The sequence below is a fragment of the Megascapheus bottae genome, chromosome 7 (genome assembly GCF_031878675.1).
Source record: "Megascapheus bottae isolate mThoBot1 chromosome 7, mThoBot2.hap1, whole genome shotgun sequence".
NCBI lineage: Eukaryota > Metazoa > Chordata > Mammalia > Rodentia > Geomyidae > Megascapheus > Megascapheus bottae.
Genome location: NC_143515.1, coordinates 64,959,056 through 64,984,653, shown reverse-complemented (window position 1 = coordinate 64,984,653; position 25,598 = coordinate 64,959,056). Strand labels below are relative to the sequence as shown.

Here is a 25,598-nt window from a genome sequence, read left to right as displayed (position 1 = left end):
AAAAAAAAAAGTGTTTCAGGAGAAGCTTTCAGCAGACTGCTAAACATGTAGTGAAAATATTAAGAACTAAGTCTCTGGTGACGGATTTTATGGTGTAAGCAGTGAATTTCAACAACTTTAACAGAAAGAACAGAAACAACTCTATTTTATTCAGACTATCCCCTGTAGCTATCAACCATAATATACTCTGAAGTCTGTGCTGATACCTAGCATTGGAGTAAAGGCTCTGCTACGAAGTGCTGCTTGAACAAAACAAAACCAAAAACTGGCCTTGAAGGACTGTGGATGAAAGTATAATATCAACTTATCTGGAGAAGGAACTTGGCTTTCACCTTGCTCCTGGATAAAAGCCTGGTTTACAATTTACAGGTCCTATATAGGAAGAAACAAATATTTATCCATCACTGCATCATTCTGAGTATTAAAGTTAGCTGTACAGCTCGTCAGTGATGTCAGAGTTTGGACAATACAAAAAATTATTGATTATATACTACTTGACCAGTAAGTCTACATACATTTTCACCTAATTTTACTCTGTTGGAGAAATCTAATAGGAGGAGTTTAATGTAGAATAGAGGTAAATGATAGAGGGGCACATAGTATTACCAAAAGCAGGGCAGGCATTCTAATACTGGCCTGTTTGCAAAATTTTCTTCCCATAGGCTACATGAAGTTAGAATTGCTTTAATGGATTATAGTCACCGAAAATTTAATCCAGCATTCTGTAAGAGGAGAACAAAGTGCTGATGTTTTGCTCTGGGGTTTTATGCTAAATGTAGCACAGATAATTTTCAATGTCTCCATGTTTCTTTCAAAAAGCAATGTCATGATTTTCAAGTAAAAGCATGATAACATATTTTTACCTTAAATATTTTTTCTTGGTTAGGCATAGTGCTACCTACCAAGCTACTTGGGACGCAAAAGATAGGAAGCTTGCAGTTTCCGAAAAGCTCAACAGAAAAAAAAAACAAAGTAACGTTAACAAGAGCTCCATCTTAAGAAAGATGCCAGATTTCAGGAAAACAAAACAAAACAAAACAAAAAAAAACCAAAAACAAAAACAGGGACAGAGGGTTTGGCCTAGTGGTAGAGTGCTTGCTTAGCATGCAGGAAAACTGAGGTTAGATTCCTCAGTACCACATACATAGAAAAAGCTGGAAGGGGTGCTGTGGCTCAAGAGGCAGAGCTCTGACCTTGAGAAAGCACAAGGACAGTGCTCAGGCCCTGAGTTCTCCCAGGGAGAAAACCCAAAAAACAAAAAAACAAAAACAGATATTGTGGGCCATCCCTGTAATCCTAGCTTTCCAGGAGGTAAGTAGAAGATGGCAGTCTGAAGTGTGCTCTGGGGTAAAACATGAGAATGTATTTGAAAAATAACTGGCAGAATGCCTTTAAAACAAGCATGAAGTTTTCAGTTCAAATTTTAGTGTTAATGGAAAAAAGTTTACTTTGAACTTGTGTTCAAAAAACAAGTTTTACAGGGCGGGGAGTTTGACCTAGTGGTAGAATGCTTGCCTAGCATACACAAAGACCGGGGTTCTATTCCTCAGTACCACATACATAGAAAAAGCCGGAAGTGGCGCTGTGGCCCAAGTGGTAGAGTGTTAGCCTTGAAAAAATCAAAGGACAGTGCTCAGGTCCTAAGTTCAAGCCCTAGTACTAGCAACAAACAAACAAACAAACACACAAAAAATGTTTTACAAGATGGGCATTGGTGGCTCATGCCTGTAATCCTAGCTACTCAAGAGGATGAGATCTAAGGATCATGATTCAAAGCTAGCCCAGGTATGAAAGTCTGTGAGACTCTTCTTTTTCCACATATTTTTTATTGTAGTTAATAGAAGGGTTACATTATATTCACAAGATAGAAGGTGCATTACTTCACAAACATTGATACCCTTTCTCATGTTTTGGACCCCATTTCCCTCTGTGAGACTCTTACCTCCAATTAACCACCAGAAAACTGGAAGTGGTGCTGTGGCTTAAAGTGCTAGAGTGCTTGCCTTGAGCCCAAGCAGTCAGGGACAGCGCCCAGGCCCAGAGTTCAAGCCCCATGATCAATTTTTTAAAAAAACATAAATATATTATCACATTTAAGAACTTTTTTTTCCAGTTTGAAAAGGTAGAATAAAAAACACTGTCAAAACATTTCACTTTGAGGGTGGGGGAGTGTGGCCTAGTGGCAGAGTTCTTGCCTAGCAAGAAGCTCTGAGTTTGATTCTTCAGTACCACATACACAGAAAAAGCCAGAAGTGGCGCTGTGGTTCAAGTGGTAGAGTGCTAACCTTGAGCAAGCTCAAGGACAGTATCCAGATCCTGAGTTCAACTCCAGGACTGGCAAAAAAAAAAAAAAAAAAAAAAAATCTTCCACTTTGGACAAGATAGATGAAGCAATCAATAAATTACTTCATAATCACTAATTTGGCCCTTTATAAAGTCATATCACTTCAAACTCAATCTATCAATAACAACACTGAAGGGTTGGGAATGTGGCTTAGTTGGTAGAGTGTTTGCCTAGCATGAAAGAAGCCCTAGATTTGATTCCTCAGTACCACATAAACAGAAAAAGTGGAAAGTGGTTCTGTGGCTCAAGTAGTAGAGCACTTGGCCTTGAGAAAGCTCAAGGACAGTACCCAGGCCCTGAGTTTAGGCCCTAGGACTGGCAATATTAATAATAATAATACCAACAACACTGACAAAAATAAACTCAGAGGAATCACACCATTACCATATAAAACAGAGAACAATGAAGAACAAGAGGGAAAACCAGTTCTATCTGAATATGCAGCACTTCATTTATTTTATTTGGGTGGGGGTGTAGTGTGCTAGGGATAAAGCCTAGGGCCTTATGTATATGATGTCTATCTTCTACCAGAACTCACATCTCCCAACCCTCACAGTACTTTCCCTGCCCCACCCCTGATACTAGGGTTTTCTTTCCTTTTTCTTTTTTGCCAGTCCTGGTGCTTGAACTCAGGGCCTATGTACTGTTCTTGAGCTTTTTTTTTTTTTTTTTTTTGCTCAAAACTCACTCTACCACTTGAGCTGTAGCACCACTTCCAGCTCTTTATGTTTGTGTGGAACCCAGGGCTTCATGAATGCTAGGCAAGGTACTCTATTATTAAGCTATACTACCAGCCAGATACTAGGATTTTCATTCAGCCCTTGTACTTGCTAGTCATGCAATCTACCTATTGAGCTTTATCTCTGATCCTCATAGTACATTTTATATTGAATTCTGTTTATGCTGCCTTAAACCTCATAACATTTAGGCTGGCCCATGTGAAGCATAGGTGTATATTATATGAGGACCCCTGGAAATTAGAATGAAGCCAAAGGGAGAAAATACACTAAGCCTTTGCCCTGGTGTAAGTAGATACATAACCTTCCAACTGTTAAGTAACCTATAAAATATAATGATTATATATATATTATATTGGTTATATATATATCGCCAAGTCATTTTCTTTCAAAAATAAATTCTTCTTGAACTTTGGTATTTATTTTCATCTTTATCAAAATTCTCATTTTATAGGCTAAATTTTTTTTTTGCCAGTCCTGGGCTTGAGCTCAGGGCCTGAGCACTGTCCCTGGACTTTTTCAAAGCTAGAGCTCTACCACTTGAGCCTCAGCACCACTTCCGGCTTTGTTGTATGTATGTGGTGCCAAGGAATCGAACCCGGGTCTTCGTGCACACTAGGCAAGCACTTTAACCACTAGGCCAAACTCCCAGCCCCTAGGCTAAATTTTTTTATTTAATAAGGATATCATCAAGGATAGCACATGCTTAGGATGTAGGAGACTGTGGACCAGGTATGGTAGCTCATACCTGTAAACCAAGATACTTGGGAAGCAAAGATAGGACAAAGGAAGTCTGAAGTTAGCCTGGGCAAAGTTAGTGAGATTCCATCTCAGAAAACAAGCCAGATGTAGTGGTTTGCAGCTATAATCTGAACTATCAAGAAGGCATAGGTCTGGGGCCAGTCAAGGCCCAAAATACAAGACCCTAAATGAAAGGCAAAAGGGAAAGGGGAGCCAGACACCTGTGGCTCACATCTGTAATCCTAGCTACTCAGGAAGCTGAGATCTGAGAATTGCAAGGCAGGAAAGTCCATAAGCAAAAAAAAAAGTCCATAGCAAAATGCTAGATATGGAGGTATGACTCAAGTAATAGAGCACCAGCCTTGAGCAAAAAAGCTAGGCAAGAGTTCAAGACCTTGAGTCCAAGTCTTAGCGCCAACACAAAAAAACTAAAAATTAAAGGGGGTATGGCTCACATGGTAGAGAGCTTACCTAGCAAGCACAAGATCTTGAGTTCAAAGCCCAATATTACCAAAAAAGAATGCATGAGGCTTTAGTTAAATGGAAAAAGTGAAGGAAGGGAGAGAGGAATAAAAAGAAAACATTACTGAGTTATAAGGGCTATATTAATTATATGACTAATATTTAGGAAAACAAAAGATTCCAGAATTCTATTGGCTAAAGATTTGAGGGCCGGGAGTTTGGCCTAGTGGTGTTTGCCTAGCATGCACAAAGACCCAGGTTTGATTCTTCGGTATCACATACATAGAAAAAAAGTAGGAAGTAGTGCTATGGCTCACATGGTAAAGCCCTAGCCTTGAGAAAGTCCAAGGATAGTGCCCAGATCCTGAGTTCAAGCCGTACAACTGCCCATCCCCCAAAAAACATTTAAAAATGTAGATTTTCTCTCTACATCCATTGAGTCAGTAGCTTATCTGGTTCTTCTTTCATAATATTTGTATATGTGACCCCCTTCCACTACTAAATCACTTCATATAGGTATTACTATGAAACCTTAGATCCAACAGGGGTTTTCTTCTCTTTGACTAGCTATCCACTAACATTAACTTTAAAAGCATCTCCTTTGTTGGGTGCTGGTGGCTCACACTTGTAATCCTACCTAATTAAGAGGCTGAGATCTGAGGATCATGGTTTGAAGCCAACCCCAGCAGTAAAGTCTGTGAGACTCTTACCTCCATTAAAACTACCTAAACAACTGGAAGTGGAGCTGTGGCTCAAGTAGTTTGGCTTGAGCAAAAGAAGTTCATGAACAGCACCCAGACCCTGAGTTCAAGTCACAGCATTGGCACCAAAAAAAAAAAAAGAAAAAAGAAAAAATGACATTCTTTATATGGCCTCACTGTCTGAAATATAAAGTTCAAAATCAAAGCCTTTCACAATCTAAGAATATGCCTAGATCTTCCCCTAGAACAGCTAGATCCAGAGATGAAATTACACATGATGTGTGATAGGCATAAAGCTGTCAGCACATTTGGTCATTTACTGGATGAAAACTTGAACAAGGCACTGGTTGCTTATGCCTATAATTTTAGCTACTCAGAAGGCTGAGATCTGAGGATCGCAGTTCAAAGCCAGCCAGGGCAGAAAAGTCCCTATGAGACTCCTATCTTCAATTAACCACTGAAAAACCAGAAATGGAGCTGTGGCTCAAAGTAGTAGAGTGCTAGCCTTGAGCAAAAGAGCTCAGGTACACTGCCCAGGCTCTGAGTCCAAGCTCCACAAGCAACAACAAAGAAAATGCAAAGCAGAGCCTCTGGAAAGCAATGGTAAATACCTTTTAATACCACATTTCTTAAAAGTTTACAGTTTAATGTTTGAGACTCAGACATAAACAGAGAATACTAGCATCAGAGGGCATCTGTGCCATCCAAATCCCAGTACTAGAGAAACTAAAGCAGGAAGATTTCTAGTTCAAGACCATTCTGACCTACAGAGTGAATTCTAGGCCAGTCTTGGAGAAAATAAGACCTTATCATAAACAAACACACAAATTCCATATTCAGTTCTCCATTGCAGCCACAAAAAATTTTTCCAAAACAAATCCAAATGTGTTACCTTTTACTTAAATCCCCATTTTTCTTAGACTAGACAATCATCTTAATAGGCCTCTAAGTCTGGATGCTGGTGGCTCACGCCTGTAATCCTAGCTACTCAGGAGGCTGAGATCTGAAGATCATGGTTCAAAGTCGGGCCTTGCAGAAAAGTTTGTGAGGCTACTTTCAGTTAACAAAAAAGTTGGACTGGAGTCAGGGCTCAAGTGGTAAAACACTAGTCTTGAGAAGAAAAGAAAATAACATGAGGCCCTGAGTTCAAGCCCCAGACTTCATCGTCACTAGCCTTCACATCTACTCACACTAGCTGTATTTTTTTTTTTTTGCCAGTCCTGGAGCTTGAACTCAGGGCCTGGGCACTGTCCGTGGGCTTTCTCAAGGCTAGAGCTTTACCACTTAAGCCAGAGTATCTATTCTGGCCTTTTCTATGTATGTGGTACTGAATTGAGTCTGGGTCTTTGTGCATGCTAGGCAAGCACTCTACCACTAGGCCAGGCATCTGGACCCTAACCTATATTTCTTTAGAGTACTTATAACATTTCTATTTTATATTTGTATGATTATATAATATCCAGCTCTATTATGGACTATACTCTGAGGCATACATTTTTTAGGTTAAAAACCTTCATTCTCTGTAAAATGTTATAAAACTTTTTTTTTTGTGCCAGTCCTGGGCTTGAGCTCAGAGCCTGAGCACTGTCCTTGGAGTTTCTCAAGGCTAGAGCTCTACCACTTGAGCCTCAGCACCACTTCCAGCTTTTTTCTATGTATGTGGTACCAAGGAATCGAACCCGGGTCTTCATGCATGCTAGCACTTTAACCACTAGGCCAAACTCCCAGTCCTATAAAACTTTTATACATACATAATTTTAAAGAGTTCTCAACTAGGATGGTAAATCCAGTAATAGCAGAATTTATTTATTTAAACATTGATACTTTAGGACATATAAAACATCTATATTTAAGCAACTATATAATCACACTAATCCTTTGCTTTAACCATAAAAAAAAAAATAGCCTTAGCCAGGCACAGTGACTCATGCCTGAGGCATGAGATCTGAGGATCACAGTTCAAAGCCATCCCAGGCACTAAAGTCTGTGAGACTCTTACCTCCAATTAACTACCAGAAAACCGGAAAGGGCACTGTGGCTCAAGGGGTAGGGTGGTAGCCCTGAAGAGCTCAGAGACAATGCCCAGGCCCAGAGTTCAAGTCCATGACTTACAAAAAAAAAATAGCCTTAAAGTTGACTTATTTGAAAATCATAAACAATGTGTGGTACATAGCAAATGCAAAATAACTGGTACCTGTGAATAACAGCCCTGTTCCTGATTAATTCATGTGTAAAGTGTAGTTTTCTTCCCTAGATATTTGTTATATACACAATTATTGCAATATTTTTTTTGATTCGGTTACAATTGCAAGGCTTTGAGTTCAGTGCCCAGTACTTCATTTGAGAGAGAGAAAAGGGAGAGTGAGGGGAAAAGAGAGGAAGTGAGAAGGGGGAGGAAAGGAAGAGAGCGGGGAGGGGAGGGTGGATGTGGTGATACCTACCTCTAATCCCAATATATAGCAGGATGAGACAGGAAAAGTATGAGTTAAAGGCCAGCCGCGGCTACATAGTGAGACCTGTCTCACAAACCTCAAAACAAGTTATATTTAGTGATTGACTATGTGCTTATCATGTAGAAGGCCCAAGGCCCTGAGTTTAATTTTCAAAAATATTTTTGAACCAAAATATTTTTTCCATGTTTCATCTTTGGTTATAATTTTTTTTGTTGGTCATGGGACGTGAACCTCTAGACCTGGGTGTTGTCTCTGAGCTCTTCAGCTCAAGGCTACCACCTTACCCCTTGAGCGACAGTGCGACTTTCTGGTTTTCTGGTGGTTAATTGGAGATAAGAGTCTCACGGGGCCAGGAGTTTGGCCTAGTGGTAGAGTGCCTGCCTAGCATGCACAAAGACCAGGGTTCGATTCCTCGGTACCACATACATAGGAAAAAGCCGGAAGTGGTGCTGAGGCTCAAGTGGTAGAGCTCTAGCCTTGAGAAATCCCAAGGACAGAGCTCAGTCCCAGAGCTCAAGCCCAGGACTGGCAAAAAAAAAAAAAGTCTCATGGACTTTAGTGCCCAAGCTGGCTTTGAATCCCAATCCTCAGATCTCAGCCTCTTGAGTAGCTAGGAGTACTGGTGTGAGCCACCACACCTGGCTTTGGTTATAATTTTAAGGTGAAAAAAATAATCTTAAGGTGACTATCATTCTTGTCATTTCCCCCTACTACTTAATATAGTCCAAATTTCCTCAGTTGTTTTTAATATATATATATATATATATATATATATGAGCCACTAATGTATATTTAAAATATACAGATATACAGTTTATATTAAAATGTATATTTTATTTCAGTAGCCAATGAACATCAATCAAGCCATGGAAAGAAAACAAATGTTGTGGAGATAGACAAATCCATGGAGTGGTTTACAGGAAGTGAAGAATGAGATAGCTTAACTAAATCAACTTGGAATTACTTACTACAAAATACCAAACAGAAGACATCAAAATGGGACAGCCAAGTAGTTTTGCTAAGTTATATTTCTTTAGCTTTTGTTGCTTTTCAAATTTATATGCAGAAGTTATACAAATCATAGTAATAGCTAAAAATAACAACTTATGCAATTGGTGGTTTTTCAATATAAAGTTATAATTTGATCATTTTCCAATTTCAAATCAGCTGATATCGTTTGGATCCTCAGTTGTGGTTTAAACTTCCTCAATATGGCAAGAACTAATTTAATAGAGCAAAAAAAATAAGATCATTACATTAATGAAAGTACAATCTGATATGGCCTGCAAACTACTCACCTATATGAGCAGTTTACTGGTGGCAGTACAGGGAGAAGCCATATGAAAAATTAGGATGTGATTTGTCTATTGTAGAACAAAATACATATAACCTACATAAAATATTTTATACTTTGTTAACAAAAACTTAAATATTACTGTTCTTTTACTGTAAGTTTTCCTCACTTTATTTTAACATTTATTTTGAATCTACTCTGCAAGTTACTGTATAGAAATTGTTTGGTGATTACAGTTACATTTTGGTTTTATAACCAAATGGATAAAACCATATCATAAATCATTGGATATCAGAAAACATTTTATGGCCTAAATAATGTGTACATAGAAGGACCTAAACTTAGTTCTTTGAAGAATTGTAGCCACATTCTAAGAGTTCCTCTTCTTTTTTTTCAGTACTAGTATTTGTATGATGGATCCTGTTAAACTAAATTCTTAAATTACCAATATGCATGTAAAATGTCATTTAGCATATTTAAATTGTTTCACATACCAAGCTTACAACAAACTGTGAATCGTTTACAAAAGCTGGTAATCAGATACCAGAGTTTTACATAAAAGATAGGAAAAATTCATTCGTTCTTCTGTGTCTTACACATTTTAAGTTAACAGAATAGAATAAGTACTACATTTTGACGTCTAGAGGAGCAAACTCCCCAAGGAAGATTTTCTTTTCACTTATTATTGCTTGCTATTCTTAGGAACCATGCTGTTATTGCACACCATGCATAAAATAAAATTGAAATCCACCTTGGTTGTTCTCTTGAAATTCTTTACCTTTGACTCTAACTTCCTTTTGAGACTGGAATGGTAAATCTGTATTGTTTATAGATTCTACTTTTTGAGGTAAAATGCTGTGTGCCTATAGCCCATGCCGGTAATGATAGTTACTCAGAAGGCTGAGATCTAAGGACTGAGGTTCAAGACCGGGCAGAAAAGTCAGTGGACACACTTATCGCCAATTAACAATCAAGAAACTACAAGTGGCGCTGTGGCTCAAGTGGTAGTATGCGAGCCTCAAGCAAAAAAAAAGCTACGGGACAGCTCCCCGGTCCTGAGTTGAAACTCCAGTACCAACCTGTGTGTGTGTGTAAAAAGAAGTACGTAGTATGGCAAATAGTACAAGCCAAAAATTTGTTGCTTGCCTAGAAGTGATCATTTTAATTAAAAAAACAATTTTGTATCTGTGATCATTTTTCCTCTTCATAATTCAGAAAAAATAAATGCCTAGAAGGCACTGCCTGGGGTGGGGGGTTCTTCAAATGAAGACTAAAGTATGAAGCATAAAAGCAGAGATTAGTAAAAGGCTTTAAAATCAAAACTACGGGCCGGGAAATTGGCATAGTGGTAGAGTGCTTGCATAGCATGCATGAAAACTCAGGTTCAATTCTTTGGTACCACATATAGGGTACCAAAGTGGAAGTGGTGCTGTGGCTCCACATGGTAGAGTGCTAACCTTGAGGAAAGCCCAAGGACAGTGCTTAGCCTCATAATTCAAGCCCCAGGCTGGCAAAAAAAAAAAAAAATCAAAACTAGTTTCCTGCATATATGCAAGATATAAAAAGAATTTTATATCCATGATCATTTTTCCTCTTCATAATTCAGAAAAAATAAATGCCTAGAAGGCACTGCCTGGGGTGGGGTTCTTCAAATGCAAATAAAGGCTAAAGTGTGAAGTATAAAATTGTCTGGGGTGGTGGATTTTCCTAGAAATAGGATTTGTAGGCATATTTGTCACATTTCAGGTTGACAGCCTTCATCTTGGAACATTCACAGGCCAGGCCTGACCACAGTTGCACATTTCCACCCAGAACTGTACTGGGTTACCCCCAGCTCCAACTGCATTAGCAACATGCTGTCACCTGAAACCAGTACCCATTCAGGTCACATGCGATTTATAGTGTCCAGACTCAAGGTGCCCAGACTTGACTATGTGCCCCAATATGGAATGCTTTCCCTGGTTATGGGCTAGCTATAGAATGTATGGTCTCAGCTAAGTGCCAGATATAGGAATTTTTTTTTCCTGGCAATAAGCCAGCTATAGGATGTTTGGTCCTGCCTGGCTGGTATCTCCATTGTCCAGCTGCAATCACAAAGATTTCCCGTTCTCAGCCCCTTGTCTGGTTCTCAACCCCCTACACCTTATAACTACTCCCTCTGCCTGAGAGCACTTTGCTCTTCTCTCCTGAGGTAGACCGGCCTGTCTGCTTTGGACATTGAATCTTGCTCTTTTCTACATGACTTTATCCATGTTGTTTTCTGGGTCAGTGCTTACAGGATTTTCTGGCCTACAGCTCTGGGGAAAAAACTTTGAGTGATGGGCTGGGAGTTTGGCCTAGTGGTAGAGTGCTTGCCTAGCATGCACGAAGACCCGGGTTCGATTCCTCGGTACCACATACATAGAAAAAAAAGCTGGAAGTGGTGCTGAGGCTCAAGTGGTAGAGTGCTAAGCCTTGAGAAAGTCCAAGGACAGTGCTCAGGCCCTGAGCTCAAGCCCAGGACTGGCAAAAAAAAAAAAAAAAACCTTGAGTGAACAGGTACATCAGGCAACACACCTGGAAGCAGTTGAAAGGTAGAACAAATTCAACAGTTACCTCTAGATACTGTATTTACACTCAGGTAAATGCAAGACAAAGTAAAAAGTCAGACTTCCCTGAAGCTAGGCCCCCCACTTTAGGATGTAAATATTTGCTAGTGTTTATTGATATTCTCAGACATCCTGGCACCTCCCAGAAGGTAGAGGGAATTATCCACCCAGTGCCGAACAGCCTAGAGGCGAGGAAGGATATTCACTGAACACAGATTGAGGGCTCTGTTAGCTCAGGAAAGGTTTGCATATGGTGAAGGGTAGGGGAAGGTGAAGCCCCCTCTTCCAGGTATTGGGTGGTGCCTGACTCCCTGGAGACAGGGGTTGGCACGACTGATAGGTTACTAGGCCTATCAGCCCAGAACCTGAGACTGGGAGTTTCCTGTGACCCGGCCCCCCCTGCCTGATCCTATGTAGGCCTGAACCAGTTTAGTAACTATTACACCTTGCCACCTGTCTTCATTTGGCGACCATTGGGGACTGATGCATGCAAAGTACTCTACTACTGATCTACACCCTCAGACCTAGTATATATATTGTTTCTCTTTATTATTTTTTGGTGTCAGTCCTGGGGCTGGAAGTCCAGAGCCTGGGAGCTGTCCCTAAGCTTCTGGCTTTTGGGAGGCTCTCTGGAGGTAAAAGTCACAGACTTTTCTGCTATAGTGGGCTCTGAACGGCGTGTGGATTACAGGAGTAAGATACCAATGTTCAGAGGTCCATTGTAGATGAGATCAGTGTCAGGCTTATTTCTTCCAAAAATTAGAAATACTCCGTAAGATACTGGTTTATGGGGGAAAAAAAATTGAGAATGAAAAATGCAAACGATGTGAGGTGTCCTGGAACTGACATGAACCTAATCCCACTGCATTGCCTTTATTTTTGTTTCTTGCCAATCCTGGGGCTTGAACTCAGGGCCTGGGTACTGTCTCTGAGCTTTATTATTATTTTTTGCTCAAGGATAGCAACGCTATCACTTGAGCCACATGCCACGTCTGGCTTTTTCTGTTGATGTGGGTACTGAGCACTAGAGCGCAGGACTTCGTGCCTGCTGGGCCAGCACTCTGCCACTGAGCCACAGTCCCAGCACCATGCTGCCTTTGGACTCCCGAGAGCAGGCCTTCTCTTCAACACTAGGCGCTCAATGGCCTCTTCAGCTGGAAGCGCTTACCGGAACTGGCCTGCGCGTGGTCGGGCACGTCCCCACGATCTCGCTGAGCGGAACTGCTCCTACTCCTCCACCCCCTCACCCCTGGGACAATTTCAGTATCGGACGTTGTTAAACCTAAATAACTTTGAGATTGGGTCTCTCTCCTCCAGATCACCCTTAAAAGTCCGCTCTCCAGCCCGAACGGGGCCCTCTCCGGTTGCTGAGGAGGGGCGGTGGGTGAAGCTGGTCAGGTTCGGTCGCAGTCGGTGCAGACCGGGCCAGGCTGGCTGGGAGCGATCCCCGGCCCAGCTCTCCACTCCAGGCATCGTGACTTCCAGGTGATTCCTCCCATGGTGGCGGGTCCGGAACTTTCCAAGGAGGAAAGGCATCTGATCGTCGGCCCGGGCCACCGAGAGGGCGATGAGGAGGGGTCCGTTCTGGAGACTGTCTTTTGTGTCTCCCTCGCGTTCTTTCTCTCTCTCTTCCCCTCTCTCGTACCGTACATCCCTCGTCCACACAGAGGCCCAGCTTCTCCAGATGCGTATCCCGCAAAGAAACGGTCTCAAAACCCGCCCCCCACAGCCGAAGACCAGGAAACGGCAGGAGATGGTTAACCGCGGCTGTCGGCGGCCAGCGTGACGCCGCGTGCAGGCGCAGACGAGTGACGTAACCAGGCCCCGCCTCTCCCCTCCGGACTCGCTGACTCAGGAAACTGGGAGGCGTCGCCAACGCCAGGAGGACTGCACTACTGCGCCTGCGTCAGGAAGGGCGAGGTGGGCGGGGCCCGGCCTCCTGTCTGCCTGAGCTTAGAAGAACTGGCGGCGGAGCACGTCCTGCAGGTACTGCCGGCCTCTCCTGCTTTCCCGCTGGTGGGCGAAGAATTTACCTCCGACGGATCTTCCGCCGGCCCCAACTGGTCTCAGGAATAAGGAAAACAAGATTTGAGCCAGGCTCACGCCTGAACTCCTCGCTACTCCGGAAACAGATCTGAGGATTGCGGTTCTAAGCCAGCCCGCGCAGGAAAATATGCCAAGGAACGACCGAAAAGCCCGTGTGGAGCTGTGGCTCCGATGGTTCAGCAGTAGGTGAAATCCTCGAGCAAAGGCGGCGCCCAGGCCTTGAGGTCGAGCACCTGGACGCAAACACACACACACGACAGCGTGTCGTGGCATCGCATACGCTGTAAAGCCTCCTTCCAACTTGGTATTCATTTCGAACATCGACGTTTCTCTAGTCCTCCCTTCAGATATGGAAATAAAACTAACCGCCGGGCGTGGTGGCTCACGCCTGTAATCCTAGCTACTCAGGAGGCTGAGATCTGAGGATCAAGGTTCAAAGCCAACCCGATTACAATAGGACCTGAGACTCATCTCCTCCAGAAAACACGCAGTGGGTCTCGGCTCAAGGGTATGACGGTAGCCTTGAGCTGAAGAGCTCAGGAACAGCACCCAGGCCTAGTTCAAGCCCCAGGACCCACAAAACAACAACAACAAAACAAAGAACAAAAAAACAAAACAAGCTAACCCCGAGATGCATTTGTCCTTTGCCAACTGACCACGGCTTCCTTCCCGAGTCCTTCTCTGCAAGTCCTTTTTTGCTGTCCTCATCCCCAAACACAGAACTCAGAAAGATGGGATGACAGTATTGGACACGTTCTTATTCAACAAAATCTAATTTTATTTGTGTGTGTGTGCCTGTGTGTGTATGTAGGTACTGGTCCTGGGGCTTGATCTCAGAACTTGGACCCTGTCCTGGAGCATTTTTTTGCAGCAGGCTAGCCAGCTACACTTGAGCCACAGCTCTACTTCTGGCTTTTTGGCGGTTAATTGGAGATAACAGTCGTACAGACTTTCTTTCCTTGGTCTAAATGAGCCAAGCTCCCAGTCCCTGTACACCCTTTCTAAAGATTGGCCAACAATGCAATTGAACTGAAAGTCCAAGCATGTTCACAGGGCTGTGAATTCAATAACAAAGGATATTTTTCTATTGGCCTGTAGTTGTATTGCCTCACCTTGTTGTAAGGAAGGCTGGAAAATTGATCTTTATTCTGGAGAGTCATGTGCCCAGGTGAACATGGAAAGTTCATTAATGTAGTGGAAGAACTCATGGATACATAAAACCAAAGGCACCATTAGCAGCCTTTGCCACTTTTTTTTTTTTTTTTTTGGTGGGTCATGGTGCTTGAACTCAGCCTGAGCCCTGTCTCTGAGCTCTTCAGCTCAAGGCTATCCCCCTACCCTTAAGCCCCACTTCTGGTTTTCTTGTGGTTAACTGGAGATAAGAGTCTCAGGTCCAGGCCGGGAGTTTGACCTAGTGGTAGATTGCTCACCTAGCATGCACGAAGACCCAGGTTCCATTCCTTGGTACCACATATATAGAAAAAGAAGTGGTGTTGAGGCTTGAGTGGTAGGGCTCTAGCCTTGAGAAAATCAGGCCCTGAGCTCAAGCCCAGGACTGGTGTCCCGGCTGGCTTTGGACCTTGAGTCTCAGATCTCAGCTTCCCGGGTAGCTAAGATTACAGGTGTGAACCACTGCACCTGGCTGCTACAAAATGTTTTAAAAGTTAATGAAGAGAGTCTATTCATACTTGTTGAGCTTAAGATACACATGGCCAATCATCCACTTGGAAATCCTTTGCAGATAGTTGTTTGCAGATAGTTGGCATTGCTGAGGTTTTGAGCTCAAAAGACCTGGACTTGCTTAGGCAGGTGCTTTACCACCCTCTTCCCCAACCACCTTTTCCCCACCTCGGAATGAGATTATTCATTTGTTATGAAAGTCTTTCCAATTTAGTAACATTCTTCAGTTTGGGGAAAACCTTTCCTGATCTATCTCTGACGTTTTCTGATTTTTTTTTGTGCCAGTTCAGGGACTTGAACTCAGGGCCTGGGCACTGTTCCATGAGCTCAAAGCTAGCACTATACCACGTGAGCCACAGTGCCACTTCTGGCTTTTTGTTTATGTGTACTGAGGAATCCAGCCCAGGGCTTCATGCATGTTAGACAAACGCTCTACCACTAGGCCACATTCCTAGCCAATCTCAGACATTTTCTTTCCCTTCATGTTCTCTCTTCAGTAACTCATTTTTCAGATGTACGACTCCTTTAATAACCTTCCATTTTGTCTTCAGAAACATCATTAAAGAGAATTCAGGAGCTGGGCACCTGTGGCTCACACCTGTAATCCTAGCTACTCAGGAGGCTGAGATCTGAGGATCAAGGTTCAAAGCCAGCCTTGGCACAAAAGGACCTGAGACTCTTATCTTCAATTAACCTCTAGAAAATGGGAAGTGGGGCTTGGCTCAAGGGTAGGGTGGTAGCCTTGGGCTGAAGAGGTTAGAGATAACATCCAGGCTCAGAAATAGGGCAGTAGCCTTGAGCTGAAAAGCTCAGGACAGCACCCAAACCCCTGTGAGACTCTTATCTCCAGTTAACCACCAGAAAACCAGAAGTGGCACTGTGGCTCAAAATGGTAGAGCACTAGCCTTGATCTGAAGAGCTCAGGGACAGAGCTCCGGTCCGGAGTTCAAGTCCCACAACTGACCAAGAAAAAAAAAATTCATGCCTGGCATAGTAGTATACACCTATAATCCCAGCACTTGGGAGGAAATCATAGGAAGATTGTGAATTCAAAACTAGGTTGAGCTGGGCACAGTGGCTCAGCCTGTAATCCTAACTACTCAGGAGTCTGAGATCTGAGGATCAAGGTTCAAAGCAAGCCTGGGCACTAAAGATGGAGGAGAGAGTCTTATCTCCAGTTAGCCACAAGAAAATGAGAAGTGGGGGTGTGGCTCCAGGAGTAGGGTGGTACCCTAGAGCTGAAGAGCTCAGGGGCAGTGCTCAAGCCCAGAGTTCAAGCACCAAGGACCAACAAAACAAAACAAAAATAGCAGCTAGCTTGAGTTACAAGTGAGATCCTATCTCAAAAACAATCTTTTTATTTCAGTGATGCAACATCTTTAGTAATTATCATTTTTTAAAAAAATACTTGTACTTTCTATATACTTTTTATTAAATGAACATTTGGATTGCATATGTTAAATGCAAGAGGCCTATTTCTAATCTGTGCTTGTTTCCTAGGGCTGCTGTAACAGATTATCATAAACAAAGTAACACAAGAGAAATGTGCCCTCTCACAGTTTTGGAGGCTAGAATTCTATGCCTCTTTTAGTATTCTTTGGCTTTTGTTACTGTCTGCCTTTCCTCACTATGTATATTTTTCCATGTATGTCTCTGTGTCTTTTTTCTTATTGTATCAGTCATTGGGTTTAGGGCTAAATCCAGGGTAGTACCATCCAGAGATCTTTCATCAACACCTTTGCAACAGCGTTATTTCTAAATAAGGTCATATCTGCTGAGCTGCTGGTAGCTTATGCCTGAAACCCTAGCTAGAGATTTGAAAGTTGAGGTTACTGGTATAGAAAAGTCTGTGATCAACCAGCAGGAAAGCTGTAAGTGGAGGTGTGGCTCAAATGGCAGAGCACCAACCTTGAGTGGGAAAATGTAAATAACAGCAAAAGACCGTGAATTCAAATCCTGGTATGGGCATACACACACACACAAAAAAAAAAAGAAAGAAAGAAAGAAAGAAAAACATGTCAGTGTTATTATAAAGAAGTTGAGAAGTAAAAAGTGATGCTATTGGAGAGATGAAAGGCTTTTTGGACTAACATTCTTGAGTAGAGAGGAGATAGAATCTGAAAATTAAGTGGAGGGGTAGCTTTAGCCAGTAGTGGGCATAGTTCATCATCCATAGTCCCATGAGAGATGGAATACATGCAGTTAGTAGTATTGGGAGCTTATGGAAGTTCTTTTGATTGCCTCTATTAGAAATTTGAAAGCAAAGTCATCCAGTGAGAGCAAAGATGGAGAAGGAGTTTATGATTATATGAATTATTATGTGGACCTTGATAACTTGGCAGCATGGACTTTAAGGTGGATGAGAATCATTACAAGGTATCTGTGGCTTTGCTCTAGTTACATTCAGGTGTTGATAGGTGAAGGGGACACGGTTTTGCCAAGGGAGGTCTGTCATTCACGAAAGAGCCATTAAGAATGATAAAATTTAAGCTGTGCACGGTGGCTTGCGCCTGTAGTCCTAACAACTCAGGAAGCTGAGATCTGAGGATCAAGGTTCAAAGCCAGCACGGGCACAAAAGGACCTAAGACTCTGATCTCCAATTAACCTCTAGAAAACGGGAAGTGGGGCTTGGCTCAAGGGTAGGGTGGTAGCCTTGAACTGAAGAGCTCAGGGACAGCATCCAGGCCCTGAGTTCAACCTTCAGGACTGGCAAAAAAAAAATGTAAGTGAAAAACGAAGTGCAGTCTTCAAGAAGGGATGAAGATTGGTGAAAAGTCTGTGAGATCGGTGATAGAAATACTGCCTGTAGTCTCCCAACTACAGTGAGAGATCTGGCAAACAGAAATTGAGCTAAGAGAAGGGGAAAGAGAAACTGAAGTGACAGAAGTAGTGTCCTTATTGTGACAAGGTCTGGGATGTGACCATGGTCCTAGGGCCTGAACTCAGGTCCTGGCCACTGTCCCTGAGAATCTGTGCTCAAGGATAGTGCTCTACCATGTGAGCCACACCTTCACTTCCAGTATTTTCGCGGGTTTTCTGCCCGGGTTGGCTTCGAACCGCAGTGTTCAGATCTCAGCCTCCTGGAGAACTACGAGTACAGGGGTGAGCCACCGGGTCTTAGCTCCAAGCACTGAACTTCTTAGAAAGCAAGCAGGCGCTCCACTACTAGAGCCACGCCCGAGCTGGTATTTTCTTCAATCTTGTAAAACCATTTAAAAAAAAAAGAAAAAAAAAAAGCAAAGGCCTTGCTCAGCATAGACGATGACTTCCTTCTCGTTGCTTCACTCTTCCGACGCTAAGTCAGCAAATGGCCTCTTCGGCCACCGTCCGGGGGTGGACCCGCCCAGTGCTCGCTTTGCGACAGGCCACGCCCCTTTCTCCTGGCGCTCCCTCCGCCCCACTTCCTCCCACAGGCACCGCCCCGGTCCGGTGCGCCTGCGCACATGCGAACACGTGGCTGCGGCGGAGCTGGAGCAGCAATGGCGGCGGGTGGCGGCGGTAGCTGCGACCCCCCGGTCTCGGCTGGGGTTCCCTGCGCCTTCTCTCCCGACAGACAGGCCTATTTCGCATTGGCCTCTGCCGACGGCCACTTGAGAGTGTGGGAGACCGCCAACAACCGACTGCACCAGGAGTACGTGCCTTCCGCGCACCTCAGCGGTACCTGTACTTGCCTGGCCTGGGCGCCAGCGCGGCTGCAGGCCAAGGTAGAGTCGGGGGGCACGGAGAGGGGCTGGGTGTCCTCCCGCGCCCGGATTCCTCTCTCCGGGGCCGGGGAGCGCATGCTACCGCTTGGCGCTCCACCCTTGGCGGCCCGGGACGGGGCGGCCCGGAGCGCGGTAGCGGCGCGCACTGGGCCCCACGCCGCCGCCGCCGCCGCCGCCGCCGCCGCCGCGTGTGCGGCTTGTCCGGAGGGCAGCGAGAGGGTGCGGCTCGCTCTCGGGCTCCATGCGGTCTGCGCCCCACTGTCGCCTGGCCGCCATGTTTCGCCGAGGTCCTGGGTCCCCCGAGGGCCGTCTTACTGCCAGGCCTGGCTCGTCCACCTGCACCCACGACGAGCCGTGGCCTGTGACAGAGCCAGCACTGCTCGGCTCGATCCCAGACCCGGGGTATTGCTTCGCCTGGGGCGGGCCCTGGGGGAGATTGAACAAGTCAGTTTTAACGTGCTTCCGGGACCCTGTCTTAGCCAAGATGCCGGTTCTACACGTGTTCTCATCCTCTGCTAGGTTCTGGTAGACTCATTCTGTAAAGTCTTTGCTTGCCCACGCTTCTTTTCATTCTCAAGCCTTTTGAACTTCCTTAAAAATCTTAAACCCTTGCAAGATCCCATTTCAAACCTCTTCCCCTCTATCCTGAAGTTTTCCTTAGAACGTGGAGGTAAAGTGAAGGAGTAGCTTGGTTTAATATGACGCAAGAAATTCCCCTTAGATGGGAAGCTGCCTAGTTAGAGCAGGCTTTTCACTGTCAGATAAATGACATTCCTTGTTTAATCACTAGATTACATGTGCTTAAACTCAAGCACGTGCTTACTGCAGTCACGGAGAAAAGGAATCAGCTCAGTATGACTTTGAAGTACCAAGTTTTATCCTGAACGATGGGACATTTTTACGTTAACGAAGTAAAACCTGAGGAGTTTATGTTTAGGATAGATATTACTCCATGTGACTATAAAGAAACTTGTAAATCTCTGGTTTGAAAGAGATGAGGCTCTAACTTGTACTTTGGGTGAGTATGTTTAGAGATTTTTTTTTCCCAGAATGTAATCTACATTTTCATAGTTGGTTCTGTTGATTAATAAAGTGCACCTACCAGGAAAATAAGTCAGCTTAAGACTTGAAAAAAGTTGTAGTTGTCATTTGTTAGAATCGCAGCCCTCTATATTTTTTTCATTTCGAATGCGTTTTCTGTTTTTATAATTTAACAGTCCTGTTAAGGCCTAGTAGGGATGGAGAAATAATGGAACAGTTGTTTTAGGTGCGTGGTACTGTCCGCATTTGAGTCCAGGCCTTGCTTCACAGCAATAGTTGATGGTGTATAAGTGTTATTAGTCTCTTGTATTTGTATAGCTAGTTTTGCAAGGTAGATAAAACTCAACTTACATTAAGCCAAAAATAGAACCAGGCTTCGAGTTATGTTTTTACAGCTCACTTTTTGGTTATATTTAAAAGTTAATATTAAATTGTCCCAATGTCACCCACTTTGCTTTCCTCTTGACTTTTAGTCACATTGTATTGAAACTTAGTCTCAAAAATATAGTTTGGAGATATGTACACACATACACATATGTATATTATAGGAAAGTCACTGTGTTTGGTTTCATAACCAGGAAGACGCTTTTTGTCAAGGTGCTTTAATTTGGGGAGTTGAGCTCCTTTAAAACTCTTGTGCTGGGGCTGTAGTGCTCTTGTAGAACTTGTGCTTAGTTTGCCTGAAGAAGGTCCTCCACAATACACATGTAGGCACCAAACCTCACAGAGTGTTTCCTTTATCTCTGCCCTATTTTAGAACATATCTTTTGGGGTGAGGGGTTGGTTATGGGGCTTGAACTCAGAGGCTTGAACCTTGAGCCTCTGCTCAAGGCTAGTGCTGTGCCACTTGAGCTATGGTGCCACTTTGGGGTTTTGGAGTGATTAATTGGAGATAAGAGTTTCACAGGGACTTTTCTTCCCTAGGTTAGCATCAAACCTCCATAAGCAGATCTCAGCTTCCTGAGAAGATAGGATTACAGGCATGAGCCACCAGTGCCTGGCTTTAGCAACATATCTTACCAGGTGCTCCGAATTGTTGTATTTAAAAAAACCAAGGGCCGGGGCCGGGAGTTTGGCCTAGTGGTTAAAGTGCTTGCCTAGTGTGCATGAAGACTGGGGTTCGATTCCTCGGTACCACATACATAGAAAAAAGCCGGAAGTGGTGCTGAGGCTCAAGTGGTAGAGCTCTAGCCTTGAGAAAGTCCAAGGACAGTGCTCAGGCCCTGAGCTCAAGCGCAGGACTGGCAAAAAAAAAAAAAAAGAACCAAGGGCCAATGATCTAGCTTAACACCTAGCATATACAGGTTCAATACTCAGAACCCCAAAAAACAAAACAACCAAAAAAAAAGTTCAAGTGAATGAGAAGTCAGAGTTATGAAAGGTAAGTGACAAGCCAGGAGCAGGTGACTTATACCTGTAATCCTAGCTACTCAGGAGGTTGAGATCTGAGGATCATGGTTCAAAGCCAGCCCAGGCAGAAACTCTTGTATCCAATAAACCATTCAAAAAAAAAATGGGAAATGGCTCTGACTCATGTAATAGAGTGCTAGCCTTGAGCACAATGAGGTCCAGGTCCTGAGCTTAAGCCCCACAACTAACCCCCCCCTCCAAAAAAAAAAAAGGAAAGGAAAGTTAAATGATTTAACTAAAGCCTTGAGCTGTTAAGGCCTTATTAAAGCAATTGTGGCTACTAGGGACCAAGAATTCCAGTGCCCTTTGAACTGAGTCACAGAATTGGAATCTAGGAGGATTGTAGAGATATCCCATTCCCATTATTTTAGGAATGTAGCCTGAAGCCTGAATTTTATTTTGAGAAATTATAGATGGGGAGAGTTTTCCTGCATAAAATGTGGACAGGTCTTCAGTAGAATTAAATTTTTTTTTAATAAAAAGTAAATGAATAGATGTGTATAGTAAGTGCTCCACCTCTGTTCTCTTATCTCCTGGGTTATGTTTATTCCCACTTAGATTCCAAGATGCTCAAGTCTTAAACTCTATTTATTGATGCCTTTGAAGTTTAAAACACAAAGCATGAAATAGTAAGAAGCTCACATTCACAGCGTTTTGTTAAGGTCTTAATATGTGACCATTCTCAAGCATGAAAGAGAGATAACACCATGTACCTTTTAGGGCCCTCAAGATTAAATGAAGGCTACGGGTGTTACTGGCATAGGAAGGAAAGCGTGATAATATATAGTAAGCATTTAATAAATGTTATTGGATAAATCAATGAATATTCTTCATTTAATATGCTCATTATAAATCAGTTGATATGCTTTGTACATTTGGTTTAGTAATTAGCAACTCAAAGATGGACAAAAGACCCAAATGTGTGGTGAAAGTACAGAAAGATAAATTTGTTCTGTTTCTTGGGTAATAGGTTAAGGTAGAAACAGATTTCTGTTTCTTTTTCTTAGTTATAATGATTATAATACTTTGTTTGCATTTATGCCTGTATAGTGTTTCTCAAGTTTGTATTTATAAATCTGGAGCTGAGATACTAAATAACAGACCAGAACTACACAGAAGACTGAGGTACCTGGGAACAGCTCCTGCTTTATTGCCTAGTCTCAAACTTACCTACTGCCTTTTTCTACTGGCTGTACAGCTCTGGAAGAACAGGCCTGTAACCAACTGTTGGCTGTAGCAGTAAATGTGCTTGTGCTGCTTTGCTGTCACTGCATTAACATGAACCCTACACACTCATTGAATAAAGCCCACAGTATTTCAGATACTGGGCCAGGCCAGGTGGTAGTGTAATGATATTTCTAGGAGAAATGTGAACTGTCCTCAAAATTACCTCTTTGAGATACTGCAGAATTCAGCTATGTTTTTGGTTTTTTTTTTTTTTTGCCAGTCCTGGGCTTAAGCTCAGGGCCAGAGGACTGTCCTTGGATTTTTCTCAGCACCACTTCTGGCTTTTTCTAAGTATGTGGTACCAAGGAATAGAACCCGGGTCTTCGTGCATGCTAGGCAAGCACTACCACTAGGCTAAACTCCAGGCCCTCAGCTATGTTCTTATACTGTCTAGAGGTCTCAAGTAGTTAAATGTAAAAGGAGGGAAAGGTTGCAGATGAGAGCTCGCTGGAAGTTTCTGTGCTGCTATACATTATATGGTACTTAATTGTTCCATATAAATATAACTTGTAATTTTATATAATGCTTTCTTATGGTTATCATATGCCAATGTAAGATAGGCCAAGAAGTGGAATAGGAGACTACTTGCAAAATGAAACCTAAAACTTGGGGCATTCATGTCAGTTATTTTCATAGCAGGTTTTGATCCCTTAGTGGATTGTGAAATAGGATTGCTGGGTTGTAATGGAACTAAGATTGAAGTAAAATGGAAAAATGCAAATATTTCTTATGGTAAGTTCTGTGGAAGTTTGAGGAGTTATAGGTGTAGTTTTACAAGTTTCCCAGGTGTGAGTGTGTGTGTGTGTGTGTGTGTGTATGTGTATGTGTATTTTTTGCTCTTACTTTGGAATCAGTTCTCATTGCTTGATTACTGGTAAAATCCTGACTTCTCGTTTTCTGAATAGGCTTTGTTTTCCTGTCTTCATCTCATCTGTGTACTCTTTGCTTATAGAAATCAAAACATGTGACACTCTTCTGATTGCTTTCTTGGTCAAATGATTATAAGTTTTCATTGAACAGGTTTTCAATATTTATTGTTAAGCTCATGTTGGAAAGACTCTTCCTTAGTAGACTTCATTCCTTAGTTACATTCTTTTAGTCTTCACCTGGTGCCTCACAGATTTTACAGCTATATATGAACCAAAGTTTCAGCCCACCTTTCTAAATTATGTGTTCATATAAGTTGTTGATAATCAGTGTGCACATATATTGTGCTGGGGTCTTGAGAGGGAAATTGAATATGACCAAGGAAAAATAGAAACAATTTAGATTACTGTGTCTGATACAGAGTAACTTTCTTGCCAAAGAAAAAGTAGAAATGTTACTTGATTTAAGCCTGGCTGGAATTCTTCTTTCTAGTTTTTTGACAGTCCTGGGGGCTTGAACACTGTCCTTGAGCTTTCTCAAGGCTGGTGCTCTACCACTTGAACCACAGTAGCAAAGCCAAGGCTTTGTGCATGTTAGACAAGCACTCTCACTAGGCCATACTCCCTGCCTCCTAGCTAGGATTCTTATCTAGGGAAAACTGAAGTGTGTATGAAAAGATATCCGCATGAAGGGAAAAGCATGTATTTAAAATGAGATATAAACTGTTGGGACCAATAGCACTGACTTTTGGATTCAGAAATATTTGGGGATGGGGTGTAGTACTCAGAGTACCAGATCTTATTCAAATGTCTACTGGTTAAATAAGCTTCTTATCTGGTGGGTGCATTATGTGTTTGGACATGCTTATTCTACTGAATGGGAAATCTTAAAAAGATTAACCAACCCTGAAAAGTGTACAAGTCATTAGTTATTTGTTATCAAACACATGAATGGAATTATTTAGCTTTAGGCGAATAGAATGATTTAGCTTTAGTTGTACATAAATGCTGTGGATATTCCTTCCACCTGCGTTTCTTGCTTCTAGGAATAGATTGTGCAAATAGAAAGAGGGATTTGATGATGCTAATGTTGAATTTGTGCTTTTTAAAGCATATTGAAGTCATTTGTAAAGCATGTACATATTTGGACAATTCATTTTACACATTAAAATATTCATTGTCAGTATTTTATTTGGTTTGATATGGAAAGACCAGGAGTAGAAATTTCCTACTCTAAAGAAATTTTTTGATGAGGTAGTACAGATTGAATATATACAGCTTAAAATGTTGATGACTAAAAGTACCTGTCAGCGTGATCATTCCAAGTGTGAATATCCCAAATCAGAGATGCTTCAAAACTTAAAAGAATTCTTATTAGGGATGCTTGGCCTGTAGTAGGTTAATAGTCTTCTCCACTGTCTGTAAAATAAGTATTTGTTTATAACCTTAGACAGAAAACCCACCGTTGCCTACTGTGATCACTCAGAAGGTAGCTTTTTAGAAATCCTTATAACTGAAAAAGGGACAGGACCTAGGGCTCTATAAAGTTTCAATGTTTGAAGTTGATTGTCAGGAAGGTCATTTCTAAACTAACTTAGTTGTAACCTCTTGAGGTTTTATGCATCTAAGTATATTTCTAAGGTCTTAGAAAAAATGTTATTTATCTACCAGCTCTCTACTACTTTAAGCCACATTTCCACTTCCAGTTTTCTGGTGGTTAATGTCTGGTGGAAATAGGAATTCCATGAACTTTTGCCTAGGCTGCTTTTGAACTGCATTCCTCAGATCCTGGCCTCCTGAGTAGCCAGGATTATAGGTAGGAGCCACCAGCGCAGGCAGAAAATGTCCTTCCCCTTCTTTCACCAGTCCTGGAGCTTGAACTCAGGGCCTGGGCACTGTGTTTGAACTTTTTCAAGATTAACACTCTACCACTTGAGCCTTAGCACCGGTTCAAGCTTTTTCTGTGTATGTGGTACTGAGGAATTGAAGCAAGGGCTGCAGGCTAGGCAAGCACTCTACCACTAGTCCATACTCCTGGCCTCAGTTACTTTTCTGGAAGTAAAAAGTTTGTTTTTAAAGTGTGTCTGTATTCTTCAAATGTAGCATTCCCTTTATATAGGTAACTAAAGGGATAAAAAGGAAACTATCTTAGAAATATAATACTTGTCATGTACTAGCAACATTGTAGTTCTTGAATTGGGGAATTTTTGAATTTTTGTTTGAGCCTCTCTGTGTTCCCTAGCAGAGATTGTATACTATGAAGAAAATATTTCCTTTCCTGTAATGCTAGTATGTTTCATGCC

The 25,598-nt window shown here is 42.5% G+C and overlaps 2 protein-coding genes across 3 annotated transcripts in view; both read left to right on the top strand.

Annotated features, from left to right (window-relative positions):
• The window catches only part of Spdya (speedy/RINGO cell cycle regulator family member A), a 38,105-nt gene extending 28,623 nt beyond the window's left edge, over positions 1-9,482 (top strand). The window contains exon 7 of one of the 2 annotated variants that reach the window (XM_090337232.1): positions 8,284-9,482. In XM_090337232.1, coding sequence (XP_090193358.1) covers positions 8,284-8,372 — 89 coding nt within the window. In that variant the 3' untranslated portion in view covers positions 8,373-9,482. Of the gene's footprint in view, positions 1-8,280 lie in introns of both variants that reach the window. The other variant, XM_090337231.1, reaches the window with a different exon arrangement.
• A 9,023-nt stretch (positions 9,483-18,505) lies between these two features.
• Positions 18,506-25,598, top strand: part of Wdr43 (WD repeat domain 43) — a 52,510-nt gene continuing 45,417 nt past the window's right edge. The window contains exon 1 of the mRNA XM_090337230.1: positions 18,506-18,751. Coding sequence (XP_090193356.1) covers positions 18,527-18,751 — 225 coding nt within the window. The 5' untranslated portion in view covers positions 18,506-18,526. The remainder of the gene's footprint in view (positions 18,752-25,598) is intronic.